Genomic DNA, 22354 nt, shown 5'->3' on the forward strand with positions numbered 1-22354 from the left:
TTGTTTTACTTCAAAAATTAAACGTAGGCCAGGCTTTTCAATTCGACACTAAACAGAAAATGATCTCTTATTAATATGCAAATACCTCAAAATATTCACTATGACCAATTGTAAAGATTAATTACACTATATTCGTCGTTCAATGTGCAAACTGAACGTGCACATAGGATGCATCAAACCTTAGCTCTCCATTTCAGCAGCTGATGTTACTCTATCAACCGATGGTTCATAGTTGGACAGAAACCATTCTGCTTCTTCAGGGGAGTTGAATGATTTGTTTGTTCCGTGGACTTTGATCCGCAGAGTTGCCAGGTATATCAAAAAGGTGTCAATTCTCCGCTGGCGAAAGCGGGCTCATATGCCTTTGAAGGCGTTTCTCCTCCAGGCTGTGCCTCCGCTGTAGTCGGCGTAAAATTCCAAGCGTGTGCCATCTGGGAGCGATGGTTTAGCCTTCCTTGCGCCTTGCAAGATCGCTTGACAGTCAGGATACCGAAGAAGTCGGAAAATCATTGTGTTGGCTTGGGAGGACTTTGCAGTGTACACCCGATGAGCTCTATCTATCTCCAAGGGCATCATGGCGCCCGTCTCCAGCCCAGGGATCCACCTCGGCAGTATGGCTTTCAGGTACCCAACGGCATCATCTTTCTCAACACCCACAGGAAGGCTGACTATTCGGATGTTGTTTCGCCTCTCTCTGTCTTCTAGTTCATCAGTCTTTAATTGCAGTTTGTCCAGCTCATCAATGCAGTTGTTAGCATCTTTTTTAACTTGACGCGCTGACCCCTGAAGAGTGTCCACTTTAGTAGATAGTGCTTCAACTTTAGCAGCCTGACTGTTAATATTGTCTTGCAAAGAACAAAGTAAAGCTCCGTTTTCGGACACACAGGTGCTGAGTGGAGACAGAACTTTGTCTAAAGTCTCTGTTAGCATAGCACTCACCACCTGGAGTAGCATTTCTCTTTCGGCTTCCACCGTCTGTTTGATTAGCAATGCTACATCCTCGTGTGGCGAACTAGCCTTAAAACGTTTACTTATCGAATTCTGTTGCTTTTGCGGAGAACTTGCAGGATTTTTGTTGGCCATCGTTGAGATAACTAAAAGTATCGTACGCAATCAAAACTACACTTGAAAGTATTTAAAATCACAAGAAGGGAAGTTTTTTGGCAGGAGCTCAGTGCGGCAAGACCATTTCGCAGCGTGGCTCACCGGAAGTCGTCACACACTTTCACTTCTGCAGCTGAGGAGTTCTGAGGGTGACGTGTCCAGCAGCAAACGAAACCCCCAACCTGTACGAGCTTTTCATGGTCACGGTTGGGAAAGTCAGCAGCGCACTTACTTTTACTTCAGTAGGTTTTTTTTCCCCCTTTGGGGGTGGGCGGTGGGGTGGAAGTAACAGTACTTTTACTCGAATATAATTTTTCAGAACTCTTTCCAGAACCACTTCCTTTAAAATGTCCCTTATTTCCTATACTGTGGCACTGAGACATTTTCTTACTGACTTTGTCTCGACAAAATTTGACAAGAAGTAATTCCTTCATCTCTTCAATTCAATTTAATATAGAGATTTTTATTTATAGGTGTGTGTGTGTGTGTTCTACCTGTAGAATCCAGTAGCTGACAGACTGATTCTCTCCAGGAACGCTCTCCTAATCTACAAACCAAAAACAAACCAAAACATCACGACACCGAACTGCTTTCCGTGTTCGTCTTCATTCGAGTCTTGCTTTAATGTTACAGTACCCAGCTCTGCCACGTGCCCTCGGGGTCCGTCTGTCTGATCGGCTCGAGTCGCTCGTACAGAGTTCGACACGCGTCCTGCAAAATAAACACACTGACTGATGTTCAGAAAACGCTGTGTACAGACAGGAACCTGAGCTCAGGATGGAAGCAGGATGGTGTGAGGCGAGAACACACAACCCTGTGTGACGGCTGGACGCTGCTGTGTGTAATAAAACATTATATAAACCACATCAACATATAGTTTAATACATCATCAGAAATAAAACTATTTCAGTGTCTTCGGAATGGAGTGGAGTAAAACGGGCAACAAATTAAGAAATAATGGGATGGGAATTAAACTATGAATGTGTGTGTGTGTGTGTGTGTCAGTCACCCTGACAGCCATTCCATTAGCGTCAGTGCCAAATGATGCAGCAGAGGGACAGGTGTTGGGCACGGAGCTTGTACACGTCTCAGAAATGTGGATCAGAGACAGCGGGATGTGCAGCTCTCGACTCGCCACCTACACACACACACACACACACACACGTGTTGAAGGTTTGTTTTCTTTTTTTTACCTTGATGATGTACAAATCCACCCAGAGTTTAGATCACTGTCACAGTTGTTTGAAACAGGAAGTCAGTGTTGTGTGATTGGCTGAGAGACAGGAAGTACCTGTTGGACTTTGGTGTGTAAGCCCTGACCCATCTCAGTCCCACCGTGACTTATTAACACCGATCCGTCCTTGTAGATGTGTACCAGAGCAGCAGCCTGGAAACACACACACACACACACTTATAGCAGTGTAACACACATTATATATCCGTGCTATACACCGCGTCCATGTTATTTTTGTTCTTATTAACAGGACGTAAATGGACGTCTTTGGTTCTGGAAATAACAGACGTTTCATCAGTTGAAGTCGGTCTGAACATTAACTCAAATTCCTGATCCTCGGAAAACAACAGGATCATCCGTCTTCCCGAAAATAAAGAAATGCTAATCATTAATCAGCAGCCATGTCAATTTTACTGCTCTCTCTCTCTCTCTCTCTCTCTTATTCTACTTGTACACACTGAGTATATATTTTATACTCTTATTTTCTTCTTTCTGTCACCAATGTTATTTCTACGCTTAGTGATTATACAATAAGGTATTTAGCTATTTTACTTTTTTTTAAATTATTATTATTTTATGTTATTTATAAAGTTGCATTTTAACTGGATGAGTGGGTTCTCTATAAACAAAGTTAATAATTATTATGTTCGTCTTTTTTATTAGTGAAATAAATCAACGCGTGTTATATTTATAAAGTTAAACCTCAGGCACAATGTAAACACCTCTTTCACACATTCAGTCCTTTAACACCCCCCTCCCCCTGTTTTTTTTTTTTAAACCTTTATTTTACCAGGAGAGAAGACCCATTGAGATTAATAATCTCTTTTACAAGGGCGTCCTGGCCAAGAGGCAGCACAGGTTACAAAATTAAAATTACAATTTACAGGAGTCTGATTAAAAAAAATAATAATAATAATTTAAAACAGTTACAAATCAGGGATGCTGTCTCAAGTGCTCTCAGTCTGAAGTTAAAATCACTCAATGGAAGAAGTTCTTTTATTTTTAGGTCCTTTTGCAGCTTGTTCCAGGTGGTGGGGGCAGAGAAAACAAAAGCTCTTTTTCCCTGCTCTGTGCGGACGGATGGGACAGAGAGCAGCAAATGATTATTGGAGCGCAGGCCATAAGAGTCAAGGTTCCTCAGTGTGATTAGGTTACTGATGTAGGGTGGCAGTAGTCCAAGTATTGCCTTGTATATAAAGGTATACCAGTGAGTCAGCCTCCTGGTAGACAGGGACAGCCATCCGACTCAGGAATATAGTTCGCAGTGATGGGTCAAAGCCCTACAATTCGTGATGAACCTCAGGGCAGCATGATACACAGAGTCAATCTTACTCAGGCACTGAGCTGAAGCGTTCATGTACAACAAGTCTCCATAGTCTAAAATAGATAAACAGGTTGCAGCGACAAGGCGCTTCTTAACATCAAAAGAAAAACAAAATTTATTTCTAAATAAAAAACCCAGCTTCAGTTTCAGTTTCTTAACAAGATCTTCAATGTGGGCTTTGAATGTCAGGGTGTCATCAAGCAGGATACTAAGATATTTATACGAGTGGACCACCTCTATTTCATTTCCCTCAAGAGTGAATACTGTGGGGATGTTTAACAGTCCCTTCCTTGGCTTTGAAAACAATATTTGTTTAGTCTTGTCCGCATTAAGTACTAATTTTAGCTGCAGAAATGCGTGCTGGATCACATCAAAGGCCTTCTGCAGGGATTCAACAGCATTAGTAGGGGATGACCCACAGCAGTAAATGATTGTGTCATCGGCATAGAAATGCATATTTGCATCAGACACATTTTGACCCACGTCATTTATATACATAATGAATAGGAGGGGACCTAATATAGAACCCTGTGGCACCCCCTTGTGGACACTCACAAATTCTGAACACAAGTCATCATTGTTCACACTGGATCTGGAGTTTTTCTGTACATTGTGGTAGGGGATATGTCACACTGCCCCCTAGTGGACAGGCTCATTATGCACGTGTGCGCGTACGAGAGAGAATCAGACTATATAAGTGTTCATGATTAAAAACTTATTTATTTATTTAGGTTTTTTAAATTCTGTTTGTAAGAAATGTGCATATCGGACACAAATTCTAAAATAAATAAATACTTAAATAAAAACACAAAAAAGGAAAAAAAAGACTTCACAAGCAGACATGTGCTTTGATTATACAGATGCATCATGTGTCAGGATAGGTTTTCCAAACACACACACCTGGTTGAGGAATCCCTCGGCAAATCCGATGCCGTATTTGATGGGCACGATGGCAAGGCCTCTCTTTCTCCAGCGGTTCTGCAGGTTGAAGTGACTGATGTTCTCTCGCCTGTGAATGATGTCAGCTCTGGACTTACATTCCTCCCAACAGCGCTGCAGGTTCTCCGGGTCAAACTCCATCTTATAGTGTGTGAAGGACACCTCCTTATACATGTTCTTCTCACGGATCTGTCTCACACACACACACACACACAAACACACACACCTGAAAAATACATGTTGTGTTTATAGCTGTGCAACACATACTGGGATTCTTCAGCTCCTTCTCCTTTCATTCGTTATTTTGTGTGTGTGCGCGCATGTGTGTGTTCACTGCTTCAGGTGGGTTAAATGCAGAGAGGAATTTCACAAGTGTGTGATGCATAAAGTTGTTCTCTCTTTCTTTCTCTTATTAACAGAATTTTAATTTATGCAAATGTGACGATTCGAACCCAAACTGAATTATTTTCACTTACAGTTCTTATCATGTGGGCGGCACGGTGGTGTAGTTGTTAGTGCTGTTGCCTCACAGCAAGAAGGTCATGGGTTCGAGCCCCGTGGCCGGCGAGGGCCTTTCTGTGCGGAGTTTGCATGTTCTCCCCTTGTCCGCGTGGGTTTCCTCCGGGTGCTCCGGTTTCCCCCACAGTCCAAAGACATGCAGGTTAGGTTAACTGGTGACTCTAAATTGAGCGTAGGTGTGAATGTGAGTGTGAATGGTTGTCTGTGTCTATGTGTCAGCCCTGTGATGACCTGGCGACTTGTCCAGGGTGAACCCCGCCATTCACCCGTAGTCAGCTGGGATAGGATCCAGCTTGCCTGCGACCCTGTAGAACAGGATAAAGCGGCTAGAGATAATGAGATGAGATGAGTTCTTATCATGGATTTAATCATGTCACTCTACAGGATGTTCAGGATTGGGAGAAATTTTTTTTAACCAAATCCAAAGTTTCCAGAACTAAAAAACAAAGTCAGGGTTACCATGACAACCAGCATATAGCAATTTAAATGTTGAAGGAAACTTGTGAACACATGGTTACTCATGTTCTTCTGTCTGATAGGTCACAAAACGCTGCTTTATAAAAGTGAAACGTGCCTTTAATTAAAAAACTAATGACACCCTGTTATCAGGCCGTTGTTCATTTGACCTCTGACCTCTTCAGCTGGCTGGCCGAGCGTCATGGCCACATCGGTGACCATGTTTTCGATGACCACCATGCTCTGTGGAACGCCGAAACCACGGAACGCCGTATTGGAGGGCAGGTTGGTCCAACAGGCAGCCGACTGGCCACGGAGATTTGGGATGTTATAGGAGTTATCCATGTGGAGAAGAATCTTCTCTACTACCTGAGAGAGAAACAGAGAGAGAGAGAGAGAGAGACATATGGAGAGTAAGACACAATAAAAGAGAGTGAGACAGAAAAGGAGAGAGAGAGAGAGAGAGAGAGATAATAAAACTACAGACAGATTGATCTCACCAGTGGAGACTCATCGGGTGTGTTGCCTGCATTGGTGTAATAATGAACATCAGCTGCAGTGATTCTGCCATCATTCATAAAGCCCACCTGACACACACACACGCACGCACACACACGAGTATGTGATGTTTATTCTGAAGACACAGTGCCTGTGTGTGTGTGAGAGAGATTAAGACCTGACCTTGTACCTCCCCAGCACTGGGTGGCGCCCTCCTGTGATCAGCATGTCCTCTCCTCTTTCCAAAACACAGCGCACCGGCCTCTCAGTTCTACTCACACACACGGTCATTAAAAAAAACAGAGATCACAGCTAAACTCTAGCAGGTGACTGCTGAAATTCTTATAAGTATTCTATACTCCACACTCTATTTGTGTTCTGCTTTAACCGTAAACTTTTCTCTTTCAACCTGAACGAAGTCACCTGATGCCGTAACGGCGTGGCGGTGAAACACGACAGCGCTGTGCTGCTAAGTAAACATCTGGACTGAACTTACTTCCACGCAGCCACTGCAGTAATACATGCCAGTAAAGTCGTCTTGGTCACTTTACCCCCAAATGCCCCACCCACACGTTTCACGTGGCAGGATACACGATTAGACGGGATGCCCAAAGTCTCTGCTATCGCCATCTACAGGAATGGATAAAAAAAAAAAGCAGCACAAGAATTACAATGTGAAAGTCCTGTGTTAAACTTTACAGCCCCAATTCCAAAAAAGTTGGGACACTGTAAAACAGAATGTGAAGGTTTTCAAATAATAGAAACATGATATTTCATTTAAAATAGTACAAGGACAACAGATCAAATGCTGAAACTGAGAAATTTTACTGTTTTTTGAAAAATATATGCTCATTTTGAATTCGATGTCAGGAACACATTTCAGAAAAGTTGGGACAGGGGCGACAAAAGACTGAAAAAGTTGTGTAATGCTAAAAAACCCTCTAATTAATAACTGTCAACAGGTCAGTAAGACGACTGGGTATATTTTAAAAAATAAAACATTAAAAAATAAAAGAGCGTCCCAGAGAGGCGGAGTCTCCCAGAAGTAAAGATGGGGCGGGGTTCACCGCTCTGTGAAAGACTGCGTGGGCAAACAGTGCAACAACTTAAGAATAACGTTCCTCAATGTAAAACTGCAAAGAATTTGTGGATCACATCATCTCTGGTCCATAATATCATTAAAAGATTCAGAGAATCTGGAGAAATCTTTGTATGCAAGAGACAAGGCTGAAAACTGACATTGGATGCCTGTGATCTTCAGGCCCTCAGGAGACACTGCATTAAAAACAGACAGGTGTCTGTAGTGGAAATCACTGTAAGGGCTCAGGAACACTTCAGGAAACCATCGTCTGTGAAAACACTTCATTACTGCATCCACAAATGCAAGTTAAAACCAGATATAAACAAGATCCAGAAACCCCGCCCCCTTCTCTGGGCCCGAGCTCTGTTACGATGGACTGAGGCGAAGTGGAAAACTGTCCTGAGGTCTGACGAATCAAAAGTAGAAATTCTTCAAATGCTACTACTGATAGGAGAAGGGGCGGAGGCAGGTAACTGGCGCCTTAAACTGGTGCTTTGGGCAGATGGGGTTCATCAACCTGGGAAGGTAGCCCATCTAGGAGAAGGAAAACTCTGATTTCAAACCTCTGCTGCCTTGCAGCCATACCCATTTATGGGAAGGCTTCGGGAGTAAACTTGAGGTTAAATCCGGAGCTAGAGGCCCTAAAGTGGTCTGATGCTGAACTGCAGCGCTTTCGGAAACTCCTTCAGCGCTGCCATTGCCAAACTGCATTGGCTTCTGCCTTCCCTTTGGACCACAGCAGCTGCGTGGAGAGGGGGTACCTACTGCATGGGCAAAAGCTGATCCTCCATATTACCTTGCGCCCAGGCCTTGTAGCTCCACTGGAGAGGACACTCCAGTGTCATCGCAAGATGTCGACACAACACGGGAAATGGCAGTTACCAGTTCTAACCTCATCCGATTGGCGAAGGAAATGAGTGCCAGGGGTCACTTCTGACGGTGGGAGGGATCATCGCATCCCACTGGACAGCTACCGCCCGCCTCAAGCTGGGCAGCCCCCAGCCAGTAAGGTGCTGTCCCACCATGGCCTACTTGCTCCACTGGGTGCGTGGAGCTCAGAGAGCCATCTCAAAAGGTAGGCCACAAATTCTGCACCAGGCAACTCAAGAAGAAAGAAGATTCCAGCTCTTCGTTTTGCAAGCTGGCCGACAGCGGAACTATCAGAGAAACAAGTTACAACTTCTTTTGGCAAGGGAAGTCTTTGGATGAACCCCGCCAGCACAGTGTCAGCTTTGCTGTGAAGAACATGTTCCTTGCCTGCATTGAGCTTCCATCATCTGGCAGTGAGAGGATACTAGCACTCCAGCTGGCAACATCCTCAGGCCTAGCCAACATCATCAGTGTGTACGCCCCAACTCTCTACTCCACCCCAGAGGAAAACGATCAGTTCTATGAAGCCCTGAAAGAAGTGATGTCCAGGATCCCAAACACCGAAAGCCTCTACTTGCTTGGAGACTTCAATGTCAGAGTGGGAGCTGACCACAAAGCTTGGCCCACTTGCCTTGGTGTTCATGGAAGGGGAAAGATCAACGAGAATGGCAAACAACTGTTGGAGCTGTGCTGCTTTCATGACCTATGCATGACCAACACCACCTTCAAGAGCAAGGAAATCCATCAGGTGTCTTGAAGACACCCATGTTCTCGCCACTGGCACCAGTTAGACTTGGTCATCACCAGGTGGGCGGAACTCGCTAGTGTCCTCCTCACCCACAGCTATCACAGTGCGGACTGTGACACAGATCATTCTCTCATGGCCAGCAAGGTGCATGTAGCACCAAAGAAGATGCATCACTCGAAGAAGAAGGATCGTCCACGCATAAACACTTGCTGTGTAAGAAACCCAGAGAAGACGCAGCAATTCATCAGTAAGCTGCAAGAGGCCCTCGATTATAAGATGCTTGAAGAAGGTTCCATTGATGCAAAGTGGTCCCACCTCCACTATTGCTGGGGATGGCCTAGAGGATGAGCTCTCTAGGTCTTCTAAAAATCTCTGATGGCTTGCGCAAAATAAAGTCTCTGACAACTAAAGTCTCCTGGCCTTCTCGTGGCGGAACTGTTTGGTATCAACAGGAGAAGGGGCGAAGTTGGGTTACTGGCGCCTAAAAACCACTTGCTCATGGTCAACATCCCTTGCTCGTCAGCTTCAAGAGCCACATCCTCGGCAGTATGCTTTTCCTTGGAACCCTGGCCCTCCAGGTTGGGGGTTTTGCGCAGGGGTAGCTTCCCTGCCATGTAAAACTAGCACTCGCAACAGAAACTCACAATTACTACTTGTGTCGTTCCCGCGGCGAGTCTGGGAGTGTCTGATACCTCATTATCTCGTATGACTGCTCCTGGCCAAACTCGATCGGAAGCTCCTAGCATGATGGCACAGAGTCAACGCCACCCCTTAAGGGTGCAAAGGACAATTCTGACCTTAGCACCCATAAGAAGAAGAACTCAACATCCTCAACAGCTATCCACGGCTCGTAATAGCCGCAGAAAACGACCATCAATCCAGGTTTCCATATCTGATATTGCTGTGAGCAAGGAGCACCCAGGAACCCATCCTGTTCGAAAACCTCTATCCATCGCCAGTTGGAATGTCACCTCCCTTGTTAGTGACACAAGCAAGCTATATCAGCTTGAACGGGCCTTTAATGAATACCACCTCGATATCCTTGGCATTACAGAAACTCACATGCCCGAGTCCGGCGAAACTATTCTTGATGATGGGGCTCTCTCCTTATTTACTCTGGCACCAAACGTAAGAAAGAACATGGTGTGGGAATCCTGATCTCGAAAGAACTAAAAAGCTCCCTGATATCATTCATGTCCTTTTCAGACAAGATCATGTTTGCAAGGTTTTTCAGCCATCAGGTGAACATCACGGTAATTGTAGCTTATGCCCCTACGGAGGTCTCCGATGAGAAGGAGAAAGACACGTTCTACAGAGATCTTGAAAAGGCCCACAGATGCATCTCTCAAAACGATATCAGAATTCTCCTCTGAGATTTTAATGCTCGTGTCGGAAGTGACACCGAGGCGTGGCCTAACGTAATTGGTAAACATTCTTACCATTCAGAAACGAATGGCAATGGAACTCATCTTCTTGACTTTTGTGCACTGCATGAATATCTTGTTGGTGGAAGCCTATTTGAACACAAGGACATCCACAAAGCATCCTGGACCTCAGCGAACGGCGGCACATCCAATCAGACAGACCACATTTGCATCAACAAACGCTGGAGACAATCCCTGATAGATGTATGGCGCTTTCGTGGAGCAGACATAAATTCCACTCACAATCTTGTCAAGTGCAAACTACACTTGAAGCTTAGTGCACAAAGAAGGAACAGAAAGGCCTCTCCTCCAAACTTAGAACTACTTAGGAATGGTGAAAAATTAGAAGTCTTTCAACAAGCTCTCCGGCTCCACGCGGTCGATGTTTCTCCTAACACTTACCTAGATGATGACTGGGAATACATTAAGAATGCCTTCCATTCTGCGGCCAACGAAACGCTGGGTGTTAGGCCCAAGAAAGCACGGGATAAGCGTCTCTCTGCTGAAACCATAGGACTCCTAAGCGTAACCAACTCAAGAGATCAAAGCCCACTGATTCAAACCGCGCTCTGTACTCTCAAGCCAACAAGAAAGTAAAGAAGAGCGTAAGGAAAGACGATGAAAAATGGGCCTTGAGAATAGCCGATAAACTTCAACATGCCTCTAATATAGGGAACCAACAGGAAGTATGGTATAATATCAAGGTCCTGTCCGGAAGAAAGCAGAACAACACCTCTGCAGTCCGGGATAGAAACGGCAATTTTATCATAGACAAGGAAAAGAAGCTAGACAGATGGAGAGAACATTTCGAAGAACTCCTGAATCCACCAGTTGGAAACCCAGTTGATATTCCACCTGTAGACCCAGTTGTGGTAGACCTCTTTCTTGATCTCCTGATGTACCCTCCAACTGCAGGTGAAGTTCGAAAAGCGCTTTCAAAGTTGAAAAATCACAAGGTAGGAGGCATAGATCAAATCAGTAACGAGGAGCTCCGGTTTGGTGGCGAAGCAATGGTGGAAAAACTCATGCCTATATTTGAGAAAGTTTGGAACTCTGAACGAGTCCCCACCGACTGGTTGAAAGGGGTCATTATGAAGCGAGGGAAAAAGGGTGACATCCCTTACTGTGAGAACAACCGAGGAATCACGCTTCGCTGTGTTGCATCTAAGCGCTTTCAAATCATTGTTATCTCGAGGTTGTCCGACGGTATTGAGGCTGCGCTTCGCGAAAACCAGTGTGGCTTCAGGAAGAACCGATCATGATCCGATCAAGAACCGACCAGCTCTTCTCACTGAGAGTTATCATCGAATGTGTGCTGGAGTTTGACCTACCACTTTATGTCAACTTCATTGAATTTAAAGCTGCATTTGACTCCGTGAACCGAGAGTTTATCTGGTCCACCCTGGAACATTATGGGATTCCACAGTAATACATAAATGTTTTCAAGGCATTCTACACCGACTCTGTCAGTTCAGTGTGTGTTGGAGATGACCTTACAGAGTGGTTTGCAATAAAGCCTGGAACTGGGCAGGGTGACATTCAAGCTCCACCCATCTTTAATCTTATCCTGAACTGGGTGATGGAACAGGCCATGCAGGAGAAAATGGTCTCCAGAGGCTTCCTGCTCCAGAAAAGGAGAAGCTCACAGTATGCTGCCGTCTACGTCATTGACTTGGATTATGCAGACGATATAGCCGCCCTTGACAGTACCATACCCAGGCTTCAAGAAACCACCGACCATATCACAAGATATGGCAAGGAAGCAGGCCTACAGATTGGCACAAACAAGACAAAGACCATGCTGATAGGAAGGTCTGATTAACCAGCATCCTTACCTTCTTTCCGAGACCCTGAATATCGAGGTCGAGGGAATAAATCTTGAGCAAGTAAATCACTTCTGTTATCTGGGATCCATGATCTCTAGTGATGGCTCAATCGATAAAGAGATTAACACCAGGTTTGGTCTAGCTTCTAGCACCTTTAACGCTCTGAATAATATATGGAAGAATAGAGGAATCACATTGAGCACCAAAATTACAATCTACATTGTATGAGTGTGGAGTAATCACGATACTGCTTTATGGTTGTGCAACATGGGCTCTTAAACAACAACTACAGCATTTGGACGCATTCCATCACAACTGCTTACAAAGGATTTTGAATGTCCGATTTTACGACCATGTTTCAAACCGCAAAATAATGAGAAGAACTGGGTGCTCCACACTAGCAATCGTCATCAGTCAGTCATCGACGTCTCCTCTACTTCAGCCATGGAGCTAGAATGCCAAGTGAAAGGCTCCAGTTACGTCTCCTCTACTGGTTGCCCACTCATAGGTCTCGACGCGTGGGGCCTCCCAGGCTATCCCTGTTGAAGATCTTAGAACAAGACCTCCAGCTCCTCTTGGGTGATGATTGCAACATCTCAGATGGTGCGAGACTAGCATTAGGTCGCAACAGATGGCATTGCCTCTTTTTAACTGCACTGAACGAACACAAAAAATGTGAGCAGGCAGAGCAGTCACCTGACGACGACTGAAGACCTGGACAAAGTAGGTAAGATCCCACCTCCAAGACGCCATGTACAACTCAGCCATCACCACCTACGGGAAAAGGAAGTGTAAAAATGCCGACTGGTTTGAGGCCCACTGGGAAGAAATGGAGCCCATGACTGAGACCAAGAGGAGAGCCCTCCTAGCTCACAAGGCAGCACCTAGCCCTAATACACTGGAAGCCCTCAAGACTGCCAGGAAAAAAGCCCAGCAGACTGCCCGCCACTGTGCCAACACCTACTGGCTGAACCTCCTCTCCAACTGCTTACGGTTGTCACTTCATTCTATGAAAACATGCACAGCACAGTTTGCTTTAATGGTGCAACGTCTGAGGCCTTCCCGGTCAGCAGTGGAGTAAAGCAAGGCTGTGTCCTTGCACCGACGTTCTTTGGCATCATCTTCTCCATGCTCCTCCAGTACGCCTTCAAGGATTGCAGCTAGGGTGTCTACATTTACACCCGGGCTGACAGCAAGCTTTTCAACATCGCCCACCTTAGTCCCAAGACCAAAGTCACAGAAGTACTCATTCGTGAGATGCTCTTTGCTGATGATGCAGCCTTGACCACACACACTGTAGACGGTCTGCAGCAGCTTGTCAGTCGTCTCTCCCACGCCTGCAAGGAGTTTGGATTGACCATCAGTCTGAAAAAGACAAAAATCATGGCGGAAGGCACATTCGCTCCTCTAAACATTGTCATCAATGGGCACAGCTTGGAAGTTGTTGAGTGCTTCACGTACCTTGGGTCCACTGTCTCCAGTTTGCTCTCCATTGATGCAGAGGTGAACAACAGGATCGCTAAGGCAGCAGCAGTTATGGCTAAGCTAAACCAGAGGGTCTGGAAAAACCCCAGCCTCACCTACCATAGAAGACCAAACTGCAAGTCTACCAGGACTATGTGCAAAGCACACTCCTCTACAGTAGCGAGGCATGGACCACATACGCCAGCCACGAAAGGAAACCTCAACAGCTTCCACCTGAGGTGCCTCACACGTATTCTACATATCCAATGGCAGGACAAGGTGCCCAATACAGAGGTCTTGAAACACGCCAAGATGAGCAGCATGTTCGCCATTCTCAGCGAGAGGCGTCTTCGTTGGCTTGGCCATGTCAGGAGAATGGACTCAGGATGCATTCCCAAACACTTGATGCACGGCGAGCTGGCAGAGGGTTCACGACAGGCGGGACGACCATGCCTGCGCTACAAAGATGTCTGCAAGAAAGACATGAAATTCTGCAGCATCAACGTCACCACCTGGGAATGATGTGCAGATGACCGTGCAGCTTGGCTCCTTGCCGTCAGAAAAGGCATACAGAGAGCAGAGGAGACAAGGAATGAAAACCTTGAGGACAAGAGAGTGAGAAGGAAGGAGAGAAAATGACAGCCTGGAGCAAATGCAGCAGATACCGTCATTCACAGATTAGATTGCACAGCCACATGCGAAGATGCAGATAAAAACATATCTGGATGCTACACCATTGTCTCTCGTAGACAGAAGGATGCCGACGACGATTTTCAATGAAATATCGAGTTTCCATGATTTGCAAATTATTGCACTCTGTTTATATTTACAGTTTACACAGCATCCCAACTGGGTTTGTATATGATCAGGATGTGTAGTCCTGTTGTGCGTGTGCGCATACCTGAACACATGTTGGATGCTGTGTAGACAGATAGACCTTCATCTCCTTCTGCTCTCCTACAGGAATGACCAGCATGCTCTGTGTCTCCATGTAGAAATGCTCCTGTCCTCCTACACGCAGCTCCCCTAATCAAACAGCAGTAAGGAGGACATTGTTGCTGCGAAACAACTGGAAAATACAGACTTTGAGAATAAATTGAGTACTAATCATTGAATTAGATAAGCATGAACGCACGAGGTCTTTCACACTGAGTGAGGACACGGTACAGGACGCTCTGGACGGTCAACATTTACCTCAGGCGCGTTGATACATTGCTGAGAAAATACTCAGAACTGCTAAAATTGTTGGAAACCCTGGTTTTCCACCATCTGATCTGGACTGTGCTTTTAAGCTTTGGAAAGGGGCAGGCATCCACACAATAGGAGACTTGTACATTGGAGATACATTCGCCTCCTTTGCACAACTACAGAGTAAATATAAGTTGCAAGGGAATGACCACCTTAGATATCTGCAAATAAGAGACTACGTAAGGAAACACCTACCAAATTTTGAGACCTTAGCAGGTTCTAGTCTAGATGGATGTCTCCGACTCACATCATGCTCGGTTAAAGCAATATCTTACATATATAACACCTTACAATCCCTTAGTCCAGTTGATTCCAACCGGATAAAATCGAAGTGGGAGGAAGAAATGGGCATTGTGATCGCTGACATAACATAGAAGGGGGGGTTGGAGCACGTCCATCGATGCTCTAATAATGAAAGACACTGCTTAATTCAATTTAAAATCCTACATCGTCTTCACTATTCCAAGGAGAGATTACATAAAATATATCCTGAGCTCTCCCCGATGTGTGACAAATGCCTGTTAGCAGATGATACTACTGCATAGCTTTGTTGACTGTCCCAAAGTTCAGGCTTATTGGGTCAATATTTTCAAATCAATATCTGAAATACTTCAAATCCAATTGAAACCAGACCCACTAATTATCATTTTAGGTGTATCTGATGATACTATGAAGTTGACCAACGCTCAGCAATGTTTCCTTTCCTACAGTCTTATTACTGCAAGGAGGTTGCTTCTCATACACTGGAAAGAGAAGGAGGCCCCGCCTACAAAGTTGTGGCTCAGTGATCTTATGAACACACTCCACCTAGAAAGAATACGATACACTCTTATGGACAAACTCCCCTACTTTGATAAGGTGTGGTCACCTCTAATTAAGTATCTGGCAAATTAAAATCATGGTTCACTTAATGTCAACAAGCTTGACGGAGGAATGGGGTGGGGCCTGGGGAGAGTCGGGAATAGAACTCTGAGACTAAATTAATGGAGAGTCTTTTTTTTTTTTAATTGTTCATGTTTTTTGTTTTCTTTTGTTCTATTGTGTTTTGGTCCTGTGAGTATTTTGTGTGTGTACGGGTGTTCATGGGGAAAAAAGGAAAAAGAGCAACAAATGATGAAACATGTGCATGTGAAAGATACGTGACATATTGTATGTATATACTGTATATATGTATACATTGCTCAAATAAAACATATTTGAAACACAGTTATACGTAGGCTTAGAAACTCACAACTGCACAGGCGTGTGGTGTATACTGTGTGTCTCAGGATAACTGAGGGTTAAAATACTGAGAGCAGCTAAAGATCAACATGGTGCTGTTTGTTTATTCATAAAGAAAGTGAAGTGTGACCTTCGTAAACGTGGTCTGTCTCCTGGAGCGCAGAAGCGATGTCTCCTCTCTGAATCTCTCTCAGAGGAGGAAAGAAGGAGCTCTTCTCCACAGCTTCCTGCACACACACACACAGCTGCAAATCACAGCTTTATATTAATGCACTTGTTCTCATACGTTAACATTTCTATAGTCATGGCTTAAAAAAAATTCGCTGACACGGTGAAGTCTTCTCCAGAGAAAGGAAACATTTATGTATCATGTTTCTGTAAGGAGTCTCCAGTGTGAGCGCTGTGTAACAGTCAGAGGTGAAGCTGGAACTTTCAGTTTTTAGGCATCTTCAGGACAGCGGAGTTTACACTTCCTTACAGTTTCTCAGTCACATGACAAGCTGTGATTTTTTTCTGTCTTATTAACTTGGAGAAAGCAAGAGAGAGAGAGAGAGAGAGAGAGACTGGTGAGGAAACAACTGACCTCTACAGTGAAGACTGGATCCTTCAGGTCCTCGTAGGTGATCTTCACAGCTGCTCCGGCGAGTTTAGCGTGCTGCTTCGTATCGGCGACGACAGCGCAGATCACGTGACCCACACATGTCACCTGAGAACAGGTAGAGAAATAAATATATAATTTTAAATCCTTTTTTTTCCATACAGAGTTATACTACTTTTGGAAATTTGTACTTAAATGTGATGTTAATTGGAGGCTGTACGTTTTTATTACTTGTTAGCGACGTTAAACCTCACAGCTCCGTTACAGGTCTCATCTGGTGTCGAGTAGCAGAGAGCGCAAATTAAAATAAAAAACGATCGAATAAATACATAAATAATAAAAATCCATTAAATACTATTTTAAGTAAAATATTTAAATTAATTTAAAAAAAGTTTACTTATTAAATACAAAAATAAATACATAAAGTGAAAAATATAATTTTGTAATTTAAAAAAAATAAATTTAAATTAACATTTTAAAATGATCTTATATTGTTTTATTTTATTTGAATAATTTCACATCGGTACTTTATCACTTGTTTATATTACGACTACTACTAATAATAATATTAAAAATAATCTTTGATTGGCTATTGCTGTTTCCAGCTTTTTGTTTGTTGGGCCCAGGGTTGAGAGAAATATCCCCACCCATCAACAACCGTCCTGAAAGGAGATAGACAGAAACTTCATTTTAAAATAAATTTCTGAGTGGATAGTATTTCCATCCTTGACTCTTGTATGCTGCATAAATGGGAATAAAAAATATAGTTTTGAGAGTTAAAATTGACCACAAAGTTGGCACTGGAGCTGCCCCGCTGAGCCAGCCAGCCCTGAGTGCGGGACTTCACAGCAGGAACCGGTTTTAAGGCTGAGGCCTTTTACATCTATAGACCAAAGTCTCGTCTCGTCTTCATCTGCTTATCTGGGGCCGGGTCACTGAAGCAGCAGTCTGAGCATGGAAGCCCAAACTTCCCTTTCCCCAGACACCTCGACTGTTAGGACTTGGACTGTTTTGGCCTCTAGAGGCCGCTGTTATTTCCTTTTCGTGTCATATTTATTTTGGCCTCTAGAGGCCGCCACTGTTCCTGTGTTTTGTGTTTTTTTTGTTAATTGCCTGTTAGTCCTAATTATCTTCACCTGTGTCCTTAATTAGTTTGTGTATTTATACCCCTGAGTTCAGTCCTCTTGTCACGGAGTCTTTGTGCTGTTATGTTTATCTCCAGTTTCCTTTGTACTGTGTTTTGTGGATCTTCTGAGCTTTTGCATTTTTGCCTTTTTCTTTTTGAATTATACTCTTTGTTTTTTTTTTGTTTTGCCCTGGATTGTACATAGTGTACATAGTATAAATAAACCTTTTGTTACTTTTTCTACTTCCGCCTCACGCCTCTGCATTTGAGTCATTCCCCTGGTGGCCTAGTGGGGGTTTGCTGGATCATCACACCAACGAACCAGGTTCGAATCCCAGCAAAACCCTAACAGAAAGACTCCGTCATGACCGACTCAGCAGAGGCTGCTTCAACTGTCTACCCGGCCAACCTTCAGGGAATTATGGCAGCTTTGACACGCTTCGGAGCGACCATGGACGCTCATGGACATACGCTCACCAGCCAACGTGAGGCCCTTGCTCGCCACGAGGAACTGCTTCAGCAAATTGGGAAAACCCTGGCACAGCTGACATCTCTGCCTGCATCTCCTGCTCCTGATCCAGTTCCTGCTCCTGATCCAGCTCCCACTCCTGATCCAGTGCCTCCTGCCATGCTGCCTTCTTCACCTCGCGAACCCAGCCTTCCTGCACCACAGAGGTATGACGGCAAGCACAGTGAGTGCCGAGAGTTCCTTACCCAGTGTCAACTCACCTTTGAGCTTCAGCCTACCACCTACACTACGGATCGCCGCAAGATTGCCTTTGTGATCACCTTATTAGCTGGTAAGGCGCGAGCCTGGGCTACTGCTATCTGGCAAAGACAAGGACCTGAGTGCTTTGATTTCCAGCTGTTTTCTGAAGAGATGCTTCGGGTCTTCGATCAGGCAGACATCAGTACCGATGCAGCCCGAAAGCTCATGTCCATCCGGCAAGGAGGAAGCGTCGCAGATTACGCCATCTCGTTCCGAACACTCGCAGCAGTAAGTGGATGGAACGAGACTGCCCTGGTGTCAGCCTTCCACCATGGTCTGTCTGACCCCATCAAGGACGGTCTGGCCTCTATTGGATGCCCAAGTGACCTCGAAACCCTCATCTCACATGCTATTCGTCTGGACAACAGGATGAGAGAACGCCACCAAGCCTTGAGCCCCCCCAGCCTCCCTACCTCTACCTGGAGACCGTCTACCTCCTTCAGTGACTGTCCAGAACCCATGCAAGTGGGTCGTACTCGCCTCTCCGCATCTGAGAGGGAGCGCAGAAGGAGGGACAAGTGCTGCATCTACTGTGGCAAGCCTGGTCACTTCCGAGCATCATGTCCCGAACTCTTGGGAAAAGGACCGCCCCGTCCAGCTGAGGGAGGGTTGTGACGGGGCCTACCCTCTCTCCCGGACTCCCTGGCCAAGGAATCTACATCCCGGTCTCCATCTCCTGGGGTGAGTCTGTCCACTCTTGTCAAGCTTTGATAGACTCAGGGGCGGCTGGGAACTTTATGGATATTCACTTCGCCCAAAGCATTATTATACCTACTGCACCTCTTGAAGTCCCTCTGTCTGTGTCTGCCCTCGATGGCCAAGCATTAGGTGATGGAAGAGTCACTCAAGTTACTTCTCCAGTCTTCCTCCAGTCTCAAGGTCACAAGGAAGAAATATCCCTGCACCTGATTCCTTCACCTGAGTTCCCAGTTATTCTAGGCCTTCCTTGGCTTACTCGCCACAACCCTCGCATAGACTGGGTAACAAGCCAGGTTGTGGAATGGGGCCCTGCATGCCATGCCTCTTGTCTGCTCTCTAGCTCTCCTGTGTCTCCTGCCGAGCCCCCTGATCTCACCGAGTTATCTCAAGTTCCCACAGAGTACTGGGATCTCAAGGAGGTATTCAGCAAGAGCAGGGCCGCCGTTCTTCCTCCGCACCGGGCCTACGACTGTGCCATCGACTTGCTCCCTGGGACTACCCCTCCTCGTGGCAGACTGTTTTCCCTCTCTCAGCCAGAATGCAAGGCTATGGAGGAATACCTCAAAGACGCCCTGGTCTCTGGGTTCATTCGACCCTCCACCTCACCTGCTGGTGCTGGCTTCTTCTTTGTCAGCAAGAAGGATGGGGGGCTTCGACCATGTATTGACTACAGGGGCCTGAACAAGATCACTGTGCGCAACCGATATCCCCTTCCGCTGATGTCCACTGCTTTCGACCTGCTCCAAGGCGCCACCGTCTTCACCAAGTTGGACCTACGGAACGCATACCACCTCATCCGTATCCGACAGGGAGACGAGTGGAAGACTGCCTTTAACACCCCGTCTGGGCACTACGAATACCAGGTGATGCCCTTCGGACTCACCAACGCACCAGCTGTTTTTCAAGCCCTAATCAACGACGTCTTAAGGGACATGATTAACCTGTACGTCTTTGTCTACCTCAATGACATCCTTATCTTTTCCAAGACCGTGCAGGAGCACCACCACCATGTCCGCCAGGTTCTCCAGAGGCTGCTACAGAACAATCTGTTCGCCAAGGCCCAGAAATGCGAATTTCATGTTCCCGAGGTCTCCTTTCTGGGATTTATTGTACGGACAGGCCAACTCCAGATGGACCCTGCCAAGACCCTGGCCGTCCGGGACTGGCCTACTCCCAAGTCCGTTAAGGAGGTTCAGCGGTTCTTAGGATTCGCTAACTTCTACCGCAAGTTCATCAGGAACTTCAGTTCTGTGGCAGCACCCATGTCAGACCTCACCAAAGGGACAGGTGGATCTTATGGCTGGTCTCCTCAGGCGGAAAAGGCGTTCAGAGACCTCAAGGCCCGCTTCTGCACGGCACCCATTCTGGTCCTCCCGGACACCTCCCAACCATTCATCGTGGAGGTGGACGCCTCGGACAGTGGTGTCGGCGCGGTACTCTCTCAACGTTCGGAAGGAAAGCTGCACCCCTGTGCTTACTTCTCCCACCGCCTGAGTCCTGCGGAGTCCCGGTACGATGTGGGGGATCGAGAACTGCTAGCGGTCAAACTGGCCCTTGAGGAGTGGAGGCACTGGCTGGAGGGAGCGCAACATCCATTCCTGGTTTGGACTGACCACAAGAACCTGGAGTACCTCCAGCAAGCCAAGAGACTGAACCCTCGACAGGCTAGGTGGGCCCTGTTTTTCAGTCGGTTTGACTTCACCCTCTCGTACCGTCCCCGCTCCAAGAACACCAAACCTGACGCACTGTCCAGGCTGTTCTCTGCCACTAACAGGGAGAATGAAGTCGGGCCTATTATCCCGGTGTCCCGGATTGTGGCCCCTGTCCGCTGGGGTATTGAGGAGGCTGTTCGACGAGCCCAACGCCAGGACCCCGGTCCTGGGACGGGGCCACCGGGCCTCTTGTACGTCCCACATCAAGCCCGGGCCAAGGTTCTCCAGTGGGGTCACTCTTCCCCTCTCACCGCCCACCCGGGAGCTCGGAGGACCCTGGACTTCCTGAAAAGACGCTTCTGGTGGCCTAACATGGAGCAGGAAGTAAGGTCATTTGTCCTGTCCTGTGAGGTTTGCACCAGAACCAAGAACCCACGACAGCGTCCCCAGGGTCTCCTGCATCCTCTGACCATTCCCCGGCGTCCCTGGTCCCACGTGGCAGTCGACTTCATCACGGGTCTCCCTGAGTCACAAGGTAACATGGTCATTTTGGTCATTGTTGACAGATTCTCCAAGGCCTGCCGCTTCATACCTCTGTGCAAACTCCCCTTCTGCTCTTGAAACAGCGAAACTTATATTTAATCATGTCTTCCGAGTCTTTGGTCTTCCACAGGACATCGTCTCAGACCGAGGGCCCCAGTTCTCCTCCCGAGTGTGGCACGGGTTCTGCAAGGTCATCGGAGCCACTGCCAGCCTCTCCTCTGGGTTTCACCCACAGTCCAATGGTCAGACGGAGAGGCTCAACCAGGACCTGGAAACCACCCTGCGAGGCCTGGCTATGGATAACCCGACATCGTGGAGCACCTGGCTGCCATGGGCAGAGTACGCCCACAACACCCTGCAGTCATCGGCCACCAAGCTGTCGCCATTCCAGTGCCAATTCGGGTTCCAGCCACCTCTGTTCCCGGACCAGGAGGAGGACGCGGGGGTGCCCTCGGTCAACCAATATGTGAGACGGTGTCGCAAGACCTGGAGCAAGGTCAGGAAGACCCTCATACAGACCTCCAGAACCAACCAGACTCAGGCCAACCGCCACAGAAGACCTGCACACACTTTCCGCCCTGGGCAGCGGGTTTGGCTGTCCACTAAGGACCTTCCGCTGCGGGTGGAGAACCGCAAGCTTGCTCCTCGCTACATTGGCCCCTTCAAGGTGGTGCGCAGGGTGAACCCTGTCTCCTACCGGCTTCAGTTGCCCCGGACTCTGAGGATCAACCCCACTTTCCATGTTTCCCTGTTGCGGCCTGTACTGACGTCTACGTATGCCCCTGCCCCTAGGAACCCCCCACCCCCCCGCATCTTCCAGGGGCAGACTGTGTTCACTGTGCATTGCCTGCTTGACTCCCGCCGGGTCCGCGGCGGGTTGCAATATCTGGTGGACTGGGAGGGCTATGGTCCTGAGGAGCGCTGCTGGGTTCCTGCTCGGGATGTCCTTGATAAAGAACTATGTCGGGACTTCCATTCGGCCCATCCGGATCGCCCTGGGAACGTCAGGAG

General features: G+C 46.7%; 1 protein-coding gene across 1 annotated transcript in view; it reads right to left on the bottom strand.

Moving 5' to 3' along the window:
• Nucleotides 1-22354, bottom strand: part of LOC132874737 (aldehyde oxidase 1-like) — a 62442-nt gene that overhangs the window by 12238 nt on the left and 27850 nt on the right. Inside the window, exons 19-30 of the mRNA XM_060911118.1 lie at nucleotides 16540-16662; nucleotides 16087-16183; nucleotides 14389-14513; nucleotides 6571-6704; nucleotides 6258-6345; nucleotides 6077-6163; nucleotides 5754-5945; nucleotides 4563-4790; nucleotides 2396-2491; nucleotides 2114-2242; nucleotides 1741-1815; nucleotides 1599-1651 (exon numbers count right to left, since the gene is read on the bottom strand). Of these exons, the coding sequence (XP_060767101.1) occupies nucleotides 1599-1651; nucleotides 1741-1815; nucleotides 2114-2242; nucleotides 2396-2491; nucleotides 4563-4790; nucleotides 5754-5945; nucleotides 6077-6163; nucleotides 6258-6345; nucleotides 6571-6704; nucleotides 14389-14513; nucleotides 16087-16183; nucleotides 16540-16662 (1427 nt within the window). The remainder of the gene's footprint in view (nucleotides 1-1598; nucleotides 1652-1740; nucleotides 1816-2113; nucleotides 2243-2395; nucleotides 2492-4562; nucleotides 4791-5753; nucleotides 5946-6076; nucleotides 6164-6257; nucleotides 6346-6570; nucleotides 6705-14388; nucleotides 14514-16086; nucleotides 16184-16539; nucleotides 16663-22354) is intronic.

The sequence above is a fragment of the Neoarius graeffei genome, chromosome 27, assembly GCF_027579695.1.
Source record: "Neoarius graeffei isolate fNeoGra1 chromosome 27, fNeoGra1.pri, whole genome shotgun sequence".
NCBI lineage: Eukaryota > Metazoa > Chordata > Actinopteri > Siluriformes > Ariidae > Neoarius > Neoarius graeffei.